The following is a 12,473-nucleotide window of genomic DNA, read 5'->3' on the forward strand; positions in this document are numbered from 1 at the left end:
TAAAACGTACTGTTGTCACGAAAAAGGCTGGAAAATTGTAGAATAGAATAGAATATCCTTTATTAGTCCCACAAGGGAACTTTGCAATGGCAAGGTGGCAGTAAGAAATATCAAGAGAACACGTCCATAAATTAAAGACATAAGATACATACATTATAAACACAATATAAATGAGAAAAAGTGAAGAACACAAGGATACTAACAACACAAATTTAATAATATATACACAATGAATTGCACTTGGGTCTGTTTGGAGATGACGGTTTGCTAAGTGTCATTAAGTGAGTGTGTGTGTGGCCTGTTGGGAGCAGTGTTGATTGTAGAGTCTGATACCAGCAGCAGCTTCCTCCCATCACCTCCACTGGATCCAGGGGCTCCCCAGGACAGAGCTGGCTTTCTTGATCAGCCGATCAAGTTTTCTTTTGTCAGCAGCTGAGATGCTGCTGCCCCAGCAGACCACTCCATAAAAGATGGCTAATGCCACGGCAGAGTCATAAAAAGTCTTCTTAGTAGATAGAGTCTGCTCTGACCCTTCCTGTACAGCGCTGTAGTGTGATCTGACCAGTCCAGTTTATTGTCCAGGTGAACACCCAGTTACTTGTATGAGTCCACTCTCTCAGTGTCCATGCCCTGGATGTTCACCAGTGTTGGGGGAGTGTGACTTCACCTGCAGATGTCCACCACCAGCTCTTTAGTCTTCTTCTTGTGGGAATCTTTCTTTTTTTTTTTTTTAGGTTCTGTCAAACAGATTGAACCCTCCACCATATCAACATAAAAAACTACCAGCAAGCAGGGACTAAAAATGTAAGCAAACAGCAGCTGAAAAGCATTTAAACTGTTGTGTTTTACTCAAACTGTGATGTTTTCCTAACCTAACCAAGTAACATCGGCGCCTCCCGACACTTAACCATGTATTTCAGTAACGGCAAAAAAAGGAAACAGTGACTGCAAATGTACGTAAACAGCGAGTGACTGAGCCACAGAACAATGGAACCATAGTCATCTCACAATTTTGCAATCTTTATTGTGTATCTAATGTCTGTTGACCAACTCAGCTGTGACACATTTTGGTGTGAGAGTACATTGATGCAAACCTACTCTGTCAAAGTTCTGCTCTTTGGACCAGCACAGTGTACCCTGATGATCTCCTTTTGAATTTGTGACAGTATATAAATGTTCTGCAACCAAACATAACCCAGGCAGTAATGGACATTTGTTTGACGTTGACCTTAGCATTTAATTCATGTTAATTTCATTAGGTTGATTAAAACCTTTACACTTAGCCTGACAGAGCAACCTTGAGCCACGCTGCTTTATTTTAAAATATTTAAAAACAACACTCTAGACTCCAAGTGCATGAGTTTATGGGCTGAGTCATCATATCCTTGCTTAGCATTTGTCCTTCGCTCACGAAAAATATAATGATCATTGGTCTTTGGGAGTCCACTAGTTTGACTGGCCCACACACACACACACACACACACACACACACACACACACACACACACACACACACACACACACACACACACACACACACACACACACACACACACACACACACACATATGTAGGCCTCAGTGGGTGCCAGCAGCAGCAGCAGCAGCAGCAGCAGCAGACCAGGTAATGATGGCTATTTCAGTTTCCCTGCTCCTGATGTTCACTGGCAGCCTCACACTGAGACAGATTATCTGCTGTCCTTTCCTCCTGCCTTGTTGCCTTGTTTGGGAGAGAGGCAGTAGTGGGCCGAATACTCTCCTGTTGGATATCAGTGGTGCGCCACTCACACTCACTGCCAGGATCCTCACGTGTGGATGAACAAGCACACACACACTCTTTTATATAAACACACCTCCACGAAGACTCGTATGTTGAGCAACAGGAGAAAGGAGCAGAGGAGATGCTGATGGAGAGGAACAAATGAGAGTCTGAGGAAACGGGACAACAAATGAAAATGGGGAAAAAAGGCAAAATACATGGACGAAGGAAACAAATGGAGACACAAAGTACAATAAACCTTTGAAAAAAAGTTTCCAAAGTGAAGATATCTAACAAAATTGAAAACAATTAAATGCATCTTTGCATGAAATCTCCACAAAGATGATAAAATCTAATAGAGGTGGTTGCATCATTGAAGCAAAGGAAAATCCTTAGCAAATGATCAAACAACGTGCCTTGATAACTGAAGAAGCATCTGAAAATGTCTGCTGACATGGCAAATAAAACAGAGCTGAAGATGAAGCTGCTATACAAATATCTCTTTATGAAAGAATTGTCTGCCCAATCAAATGAGGATAAGATGAAAAAACAAAAAACAGACAACAGCTGAAAGAAATCATCTCGTCACAAATCTGCGCTTGCATTTTTATGCAATTTGTACTAATTGTCATTAATTCCAAGAGGCAACCTGAGTGTACTCGTCATACTATTAAAGTGACTGACTCTGAAAATGCAATTTGATACGATACGGACGCAGAGGAAGGAACCGAAAGAGGGATTCCGTGTTTCCTGCTGAACTGCAAAGCATCTCCGTGTGTAAAAGACACAAGACTAATCACTCTCATTGTGGCCTATTTCCATGGTAACTCTGCAGCGAGTAGTAATTTAGCCTCGCTAGCTAACGACACAGAGCGAGTCATTATCTGAGCGCCAGGCTAGGGGCCCCTATTTAAAGATTCACACCATGAATGAACAATTAGAGAACAGATTGCTGGCATAAGTGGGAGAGAGACAGGAAAAGACAGAGGGAGAGAGGAGATGAGGCCAGTTTGTGGTCACCCCTGTCCATCTATACATCCATCCAACCGGGGAGGGGTTACTTTTTTTTAACGTCATAATTAATTTTGTCACACTTAAACCATTTCAATTAATAAACAGGTCATTATAGTTGCACTGGATTTAGTTAAGAAATCTCGGAAGACAGGTCCAGCCTTGAAACGATGAATGCAAAGTGCAATACATGTTTTTAATGAAGTATAACAAATATCAGCTTTGTGTCTGCATTGGCTTTTCAGTCAACTCAGTTTTTTAGCTGTCAAGACTATTTTTGATTGTATTTTACAAATGTCACACTAAAATTACAATATCCTAAGCCATATTACTAGGTTTAAACATGACTACTGTTTTACTTTTGGGTAAAGCAAATACTGATGTTGAAAAGAAAATAGAAACTTTATGTGGACTCTCCTTAAAATTACGAGTTTATTTGAGAGAAAAAATGGTTTAAGAACATCTCACTTAAATCAGTGGCTATAATATAGCTTAAGTTAATTTTGATAAACTTAATTTATCTGTTTGTAACTGAAGCAATTCATTCATGCTGATCTTACAAATTTCCCTCTACAACAATATGAACAACCAGAACAGAAAGAAATAAAATGTGTTTATTTAACATGACATGTTGGAACTATTTTAGACCTCTGGTAATATGTGGGGCTGCTTCCAGTTACTTTGATTTAAAATGAGTTTACCACTACCTTTCTCCTGGTCAGCAGTGTTTTCATTATTATGTAAAGAAACAACCAGGATTTACCTGAAATGGCATGCAGCAAGTTTTCATTGTGAATGAGATCTTCAAGCGACAAAAGAAGAGTCTCAGGAGAGTTTAAACTCTCAAACAGTGCATGATGGGATGTTTGCTGGCATTTCAGTTTAATTTCTTTAAAACTTTGATTTAATGAGTTGGCTGGATTCAATTCAACTCAATTTTAAGTCAAAGGACCTAAAATCAGACAACTAAAGATTGTAAGCTCTAAAACTACCAAAAAATAGAAAACTAAATATTTTAGGTTCAATTGACTTTAAACTGACAAAAACCCACATTTACATTCTGTTAGCTAGAAAAGATTTACTTATTCCGCAAGTTCTCTTATACAGAGTAGTAGAACATGTAAACCCATCTCAGAGTAATCAGCTCAGACCCCGTTTACATGACAACATTTCACCCAAAACACAAAAATATTTCCTTTGCCTTGTTAGGGTTAGTGAAAAAAAAAGTCTGCGTTTACACTGGAACGCTGGAAGAACTGAAAACGCTGTAGTATGCATGCCAGGCCGGTAGTCACCCCATGTGACCAGTACCCGTTCCTCCACATGCCAGAACAAGTACAGCTTCTTCTGGTCTGTGTAGAGGTGGGCTGATTATCTGGTGTGTATGTTGAATGCGTCTGAACTGATTGCAGCAACGGTGCAACAAATGCACATTCTGCTGAAGGAGATTCAACAAATTCATTAGACTCAGCACCACAACATGATAGTCCGACATCATTACTGTTGTCATCCGGTTTGCGCATGGCAACTAGAATAAAAATGTGATGTGCATGCACAGAGAGGAGCGTTATGTCAGCACTCTCACTGAAAACTCCAGCTACTCGTTCACACGGCAACGGCAGCTGTTTTGTTTGAGAGAAGTTCCACTCTGGAGGCTGTATTTGAAAGTTTCTGTTTTAAGTAATCTAAAACGTTGTTTGTGTGCAAACGGGACGCCGCAACGCAACAAGACTTTTGCGTTTCATCCTTGTCGTGTAAACTGGCCCTTGCATATATAGCTTGCATATATATTACTGGCCAAAGCATGAAGGTTTACAGTTTTACCACACAACCCTGCATTTTCTGCTGCAGTGTCCTGAGCTGGCAGCCTCTCTGCATCTCTGCAGTCTCCTCATTGAAATGAATTCAGCAGCTGCATTATTTTACACAGTGTTTAAGTGGCGTTACTCATGAAAAATGCACACAAGACGGTTCGTTCAACAAAGCATGACCAAAAAGGGAGATGATTGTTTGTATCCCTTTCTTACCAACACTTAATGTTGTTTCTTTTGTTGCCATAACCATGAACTTTTCCTAACCTTCCCTGTGTTTCTTTTGTACATGAAAGCAGGGTGGGATGCTTGAAACTAAAGTGTTGCCCGAACACATCTGAGGGCAAAGCAGTTTTGTGTTGAAAGAAAAACCCTGCCATAGTCAGGATGAATTTTACAAATGTAGTCAATGATCCAAAGTTTTGAACAGGATTTGAACAGACAGTTGTAGTGTGACAGTCTGACATGCATAGTGTTTGAAGCATACTGAGATCGTAGAGCATCTTCATCTGATCTTAAACAGAATATGCAGGTAGTATTTAGATTCTAAAGAGATTTTAACCAAATTGCACAGGAACGATCGGATCGCTGAAAAGTAGATGTGGCTTAAAAGAATCTCCCTCACCTGTGTTGTTAGGATCATGGTTGGATTAGCAAATTAACCCTCAACCACATTCTTAGTTTTGATTTCAGTTGTACCAAGTGCAATCCAAACACATACCTTCATCTTTGGTGTTGCTCCGCTAGCTACCCAGAAAATGGTCTAGTGTCATTTTATGTCATGGTTGGGGTTTGCTAGTCACCCTTAATCACATTTGATTAAATTAACTTATGCAATGTGCCCCAGAGAAAAGAAAAGACATTTAGATATAAAAAAATCCATACAAGATCAAAGTTTTTTTGAGCGTGTAACAAAGAGGTAGGTACTTAAACATGGGGACACAGGATTAGAACTGTAGTACTGGTACTATTGTCCTTATATTCCTGGTAGTTGATGCTAACAAAGTCCCTCTCCAGTAGTTGATTAAACCCTACAAAATGTATTTCTGTGTTTCAGTTACATATTTAGTTTTCCCACGAAAACAGTAAAATAGTCCCTCCCTACCTTTAAAACTGGCTTAGATTTTACTCTACACTGTACAGAATGCACACCTGCATTCATTATCATGGCCAGCAGGGGGTGACTCTTCTTGCTGCAAAACAAAGTCTGTTTTAATACAAGTCTATGAGAAAAATACCCGACTTCATATTTCATTTATTTCCTCAGTAAATATTTTCCAACTGAATTTATGGTCTCTATTGCTAGTTCCAAGTTTCCTTCAATGCAGCATGGTGTTCATTCTAGAAATTTAAGGTAAAATAGATGAGAAAGCTTGGTATTTTAAGGCAGGACTTCCTTGTGGTTGAAAGGTCGCTAGGGTATCACTAAATACCAAACTCGAGACTCTACAACGGTAGCCCACAAACTAATAGGTGATGTCACAGTCGCTACATCCATCTTTTATACACAGTCCATGCTCTTCACTCACCCTTCCTCACTCGCTGAAGCTCAAGCACATCAGCTCACCCAGAGTTCTGCTCAAATGCTGTAAAACTACACAACGCAATGGCAAGTTGTGAAAATGGACTGATTCAGGCATACATGTCACAGAAAGTGATTCTCAGTAAGAATAATATTACAGAAAGCTGCAAATCAGCAGTACTGATTTCTCATGTTTGTTACGTATGAAACTCTTTTGCGACCGTTATCAGTGCACTGCTGTTTAAAAGTAACTCAACCAAGAGTCACCACTGACTGCTCGTTTTGCTCATATGATAATTTTGTGTTTTCCAGCACACGCAAACCAGGTTAAAATAATAATGATAATAATAATAATAATAATAATAATAATAATAATAATAATGATAATAATAATAATAATAATAATAATAATAATAATAATATACTGTTCAAAAGTTTGGGGTCACCCAGGCAGTTTCATGTTTTCCATGAAAACTCACACTCTTATTCCTGTGCCAACATAACTGCACAAGGGTTTTCTAATCATCAATTAGCCTTTCAACACCATTAGCTAACACAATGTAGCATTAGAACACAGGAGTGATGGTTGCTGGACATGTTCCTCTGTACTCCTATGTAGATATTCCATTAAAAATAATTTGTTTCTAGCTGGAATAGTCATTTACCACATTAACAATGTCTAGACTGTATTTATGATTCATTTAGTGTTATTTTTCATTGAAAAAACTGTCTTTCAAAAATAAGGACATTTCCAATTGACCCCAAACTTTTGAACGCTAGTATATATAGCTTAGTCTTTAATGAAAAGGTAGGGGACATTTTGAAAACACAAATATTCTGCTGATATGGACATCATTTCAGAAAACCCTCATATGCAAAGAGAACGCAAATTGCATGCTTTATTGTTTGGTCCGCGGACTTGTTGCTCAGTTTATAGGTGAAGTAAGGCATACTTACTGAGTGCATACTTCACCAACAATTTTCTCTCTGTTTACAGTTCACACCCCTCCCATGCACACATGGAGCCATCTGAAACAACCGCACAGCAACCCTCCACAAGGTCAGTGTCTTACTCAAACTGTGTGTACTGTGTGTGTATGCTTGTGTGTGTGTGTGTCTGTGTGTGTCTGTCTGTGTTTCATTTGTCTTTCCCTCTCTCTCACTGTCAGGCCTTTTGTGAGTCTCCTTCTAAAGAAGCTGTCAAGCTGTACTGTTTAAGGGCTCGCAGGAGGGACAAAAAGCATACTTTGTTTTGTTTTGTTTGCCTGCCGTAGTGTTGGGCTGAATGAGTGAGTGGAGTGGGAGAGTGAGAGTGAGAGAGTGAGGTAAAGAGAGGCGAGTGAGAGCGGAGTGGGGGGTAACATGTAATTTACTGTTTGCCCCACTCTACTGTACATTGCTTTAGTTATGCTAATGCTGCTCTTTGTCGGGCTGAAGAGATAGCCATCAATCACCTGTCAATTGGTCAATTGGAAGAAAAGAGAGAGAGGGGGAGAGAAAGAGAGGGCCCCTGTCCCCTCCCTCCTCGTCCTCCTCTTCTTCTTCCTCTTCTCCTCTGCTACCTAGCGGACTTGGGGGTCCTGGGAAAGCCCGGCAGCTGGATCCGGATCTGGATCTGGAGTCCAGGTGGAGGGCAGGATGAAGATCTGAGGCAAAGTAATGAGAGGAAAAAAATAAGTGTGACAGTCTGTTTTTGGATGTCTCCACGAGCAGCTGCCTGTGTGACAGAAAGTCCTCAGAGTCTTTGTTTTCTTGTTGTTGCTGATGTCAAAAAGCTTTTTTAAAAGGAGCATCTAATTGTAATATGACACCTCTGGAAACTCGCAGTGCCACTCACATTCGTCGACCGCTGTCAGCACAAGACAAACCCTATATTATGCTAGCTAATGTTAGCGCTAAGATAAGCTAACAGGCCCATTAGTGCCAGTTCATTTAGCTCGTTAGCCGAAGCCTCGGGGCTGATGACATTCATTACATATCATTAGTGCACAATTAACATGTCTCACTCTGACACCGTTGCTCTCAATGTTACACGACACTTTTAATCATGTTTTATGAAATGTTTCCGCCAGCGTGACATGATTTATGAGTTTTACATGACATGGCATTAATTACATTAACCAGCTGTAATCATAAACGTGGTGCAGACTGATTCCACGTCCAAATCCTGCACTGTCCTTGTGACTAAAAATGGGGCAGTGGTTCATTTGAAATATTTTTTATCCTCCCTGTTTTTTAATCTCCAAGGAACGCAATTCACATTTTGCACAACATTCACGTGTGTCAAGGTAAATTTCGTAAAGACGATTCAGTTCTCATTTCTAGAATATTAAAGAAAATGCTAATATTTGGAAAAAAAACCTTCAGTTGAGATGAAGTGTGCCACCATTTCAGGCTCGTTTTTTTTTTTTTTTTTGTCCTTAGGTGCCATACTTGTTTTGAGAATTGTTAAAGTGAACACCCAGTATTAATTCAGAAATGTGTTGTCAGTGACTCTGCCACTGAATTTGTCAGATGCAGATTTTTAGAGGGATTTATGTCTCTTCTAGGCAGGTGTTTCTTGTCATTTAAAGGGCTTTTGTATTCATTTTACACATTAAATTCAGTTTCTTGGTTCCTTTGTGTCTCCGAAGGGAGTGTTCTCAAGCTCAAATAATTCTTTTGATGTTATTAGTGTTGTGCAGTTGCATTATGGGAAGTGTAGGCTAAATCTTTATTGCACATTCTAAACTAAAAGTCAGGATATCTTGACGTGTGTTCCATCGGCTTTGATCATTCTTTTTTCAAATACTCTCTTGTGACTCCCTCAACTTTGATGCAGCGCAATTAGTGACATAGTTCTTAAATAATTGTGTAATACTAACAGTTACTTCGACAGTATTTTATCATGAAGCGTAGTTCAGGTTTATTTAGATGATGCCTAAATAATCAGGACTTAATCTTTGATCCGACAGGCCTTCCCGTACTTTCTGTTGATTCCACGTGAATGGCAGTTCACCTTTGTGTGAAAAAAATCTTCCTGGCATTTTAGTTGTTTGAAGTAAACTTGTCGTCATGTTGCTTCAGTCAGTTTCTGTGTGAGAGAACCTTGAGAAATCCTTTATGTACAAAGATCTAAGAATGCTTATGTGCCAAGACAGTCCAACAGTGCGTGCGCACACACACACACACACACACACACACACACACACACACACACACACACACACACACACGCACGTAGATACAAACGGTACGATTCTCTTTTTTCTCTGTATCACACTCATCCACCCACTGATCCACACACACAGACAGAGCGAGCAGTATTGATTTTGCTGTCTCCAGGCTGTTGAGAGTGTGTATACTTGTGTGAGTGTGTGTGTATAAAAGGGATTAAGGCCTCGCACAGCTAAGATACCATCAGCCATCAACCCTGCTAGTCCGCTTCGGGCTTTCCCGGCTGCCGCATTGTCTATTCTGCTCCGCTATGTGAAAAATGTTGAATATCAACAATGGCTTTCAGTGGTGTATTGTTGAGTTTTTGTATGAACTAATCTTGCCTCAGTGAAAGAGACCTAGGGCTTGGACAAAACGTCTAGAGCCACAGCATTCCTAGCTGGCTCTCCCCTTGAACACTGAGCAGAAGGCTGGGGCTAAGGGAGGCAGAGTAGAGGGAAAGGCAGGCTGGAGGAGAGGCAGGGAGAGGGAAGAGCTGAGGCCGGGGTACGAGCTCCAAGGCTGGGGGTTAAGAGGATGACAGGCCAGGGGGAGGTTTGGGGGGGAGAGAGTGTGGAGGTGGGAGGGCGGGGTGGAAAGGTGAGTAAGATGGAGGCTGAGGAGAGGCCGCAAGGAGGATACCATAGCTGGAAGAGGAATGTTAGGCTAAAGAAGGATGAAAATGATAGAGGAGCAGGAAGATAAAGTGATAGTGAAGGAAATGTTGAGAAAGAGCCAGCTGAGGGTGGCAGGGGCTGAAACAGACAGATATATTACTTTTTCTGCATAGAGGTAGATATAGGTGAGCTTTAAAGCTGAAGAAGAAGTCTAAAGCCTGTTAAGATATAGGATGTAACCTAGGCTGGGGCTGGGGACAAGTAGAGACAATAAGAGAAGTGGAAAAACAGACAGAAATTCAATAATGCAGCTTTCTGAGTGGGGAGTTTGCTTTCCTTTTCCTGCCATGGATGTAATGCTGGTTTGGACAGCAGCTGACGTCCAATCAGACAACAGGACCGTGGCCCCTGTCATAATGACAACCATGACATCATGGCAAGGTAAGCTGACTGAAAGATTGGGTGAATGATTGACTCTGTTACTGACTGACTGCAGAACAGTCTGATCCACTGTCTTCTTATCCTGTCTTTTTCTTTTCCTCTCTCGTGCCTATTAAAGCACGCTAAGCCCAGAAAGAGTCCAGCTGTGGGTACAGATGTAGACCGAGTGAGGAATCTGTCTCTGTGCAGGCCTTCCTGGCTGTGCTGGTGTTTTCATGCAGGTTTATCTGGTTGAGAAATGCCTGTGGTTCTGTGTGTGTGTTGCTATCTCTGTGGTGTCTCTCGGCGTGTCTCCTTCCTGTCCTGCTGTTTCTGATGGGTCTCCTGCAGGGAGAGGAAGAGAGACAGAGGATGAAATGCAGTCACTATGATCTGTTTGTGTCTGTTTGAAGTTGACATGTGCTATATGTTCATCTTGGAGTCATGGTAGAGTAGCATCATGGTAAATAGGCAGTTTTCAGCACAATTAGTTTGAAGAAAAAGATTTAATTGCATTGCATTTTCGGCTTCTGTCATTCATCCAGACCAAGTTTTTGGCACCAGCTTTACATACGTCCTGCTGACATTCATACAAACCAGCGCAACCACAGCTGTCTGGAGAGAAGACGCCTTGCTTCAAAGCACAACGACAATCTACTTCCATACTATGTTTTTACAGTGGTATTGAGCTGCTTTTAATCATTTTAGTCAGGAAATGATAGCAATATTTTCACCACCATGGACTCAACAAAGTGACTTAGGAATGAGTATAACAATTGCATTTCACTTTTTCCAAAATTGTTTTAAGTTGCTCTCGGTGTTTCACTGTCAGATATGATTGGATTTCATTTGTCGTCATTTGCTTTGCAGATTGCAGTAGCGTATATCTACAATAACCTCGGAAACCAAAGATTTTTTCCCTGGTACAACTACAGGAATAATTCTCATAATTTTGCATCATTTTTTGTTTTGACACAGTGCAAACCCAAAACCTTCTTAAATTAGCACGTGATGTGGAATTTGGGACGTAGTTCCTTTTTAGAGGGTTAGGGTTTTATCAGCTGCTCAAATTTGAAAGTGACCTCTGATCTTAAATCCTGTCTGTCTGTGTCCTTTTTTGAGACCTTCGGACCTGCTGGCTACAGTTTTGTGCTCTTTACTGTGCATTGTGTGTAAACATTAAGCTGCTGGAAGTACCTAGAAGTTGCAAACAGAATTTCTCTGACATTTGCTTCGTAATACTGTTGTCAAAATCATTGGCTTGTGTGTGGCACCGTGGGGTCGACGGGGTCAACATGGTGTTTGTGTGTGTGTGGCAGTTTGGGGTCAGTTCCACGGAAACCTGGAACTGAGAGATGGTTGGCTTAACCCCTCACCCCCAATACACGCACACACAAACACACACACACACACACACACAGAAATGTGAACATCAGTGCAGTCTAATCGGCGGCCCCTGGTGATTTGTCCTCTCAGCTTGAAGCCCTGTCATTCCTCCCAGCTCTCCTCACAATTACAGCCCTGAACTGAACTAGAAAATCTGCTCCAATCTATCAATTAGTCCCGAGGCCACTGACTGTGTGTGTGTGTGTGTGTGTGTGTGTGTGTGTGTCTGTGTCTGTGTGTCTGTGTGTGTGTGTGTGTGTCTGTGTGTGTGTGGTATGTGCATTTACATTCTTGTGAGGACCAAACAGGAAGACTGAAGGTGGCAACAGATTGTGATTTTTTTTCTTTTCAGTCGTGTCACCAAGACATCAGTGTGTCAACATTCAGCAAATGAATATGTCTACCTTCTTGTAATTACTGCAAGCAAATTAGTGCAAGATGATTGTTAGCCTCACACTCCAATGATAGTGCCCCTCAAAATCAAGACATTTATCCGTTTATTGTGAGCCTCTTTGGAGGATGCTGCAAGTTATTGTTCTCTTTCTTTAACTCTTTGGCTGTTCTGAAATTGCCGACGACAGCATTTTGGAACAGATTTTTCCAATCATCAGAAACTTTAATTTTAGCTTCATCTGTACTCACAGAACCTCACCACCATTCTATTTTGTGCTGTGAAACAGGGCAGCTGTCTCAATTTGGTCTTTCTCAACCAAATTGAGAAAGACTGAAATCTTGGTAATTTTGTCTTGCACA

General features: G+C 41.0%; 1 protein-coding gene across 14 annotated transcripts in view; it reads left to right on the forward strand.

Moving 5' to 3' along the window:
* Window positions 1–12,473, forward strand: part of LOC111583585 (SRY-box transcription factor 2) — a 201,601-nt gene that overhangs the window by 92,065 nt on the left and 97,063 nt on the right. For all 14 annotated transcript variants that reach the window (XM_055018375.1, XM_055018376.1, XM_055018381.1 and 11 more), the window contains one exon: window positions 7,100–7,162. In XM_055018375.1, the coding sequence (XP_054874350.1) occupies window positions 7,100–7,162 (63 nt within the window). The remainder of the gene's footprint in view (window positions 1–7,099; window positions 7,163–12,473) is intronic.

Source organism: Amphiprion ocellaris, chromosome 2 (assembly GCF_022539595.1).
Source record: "Amphiprion ocellaris isolate individual 3 ecotype Okinawa chromosome 2, ASM2253959v1, whole genome shotgun sequence".
Classification (NCBI taxonomy): domain Eukaryota; kingdom Metazoa; phylum Chordata; class Actinopteri; family Pomacentridae; genus Amphiprion; species Amphiprion ocellaris.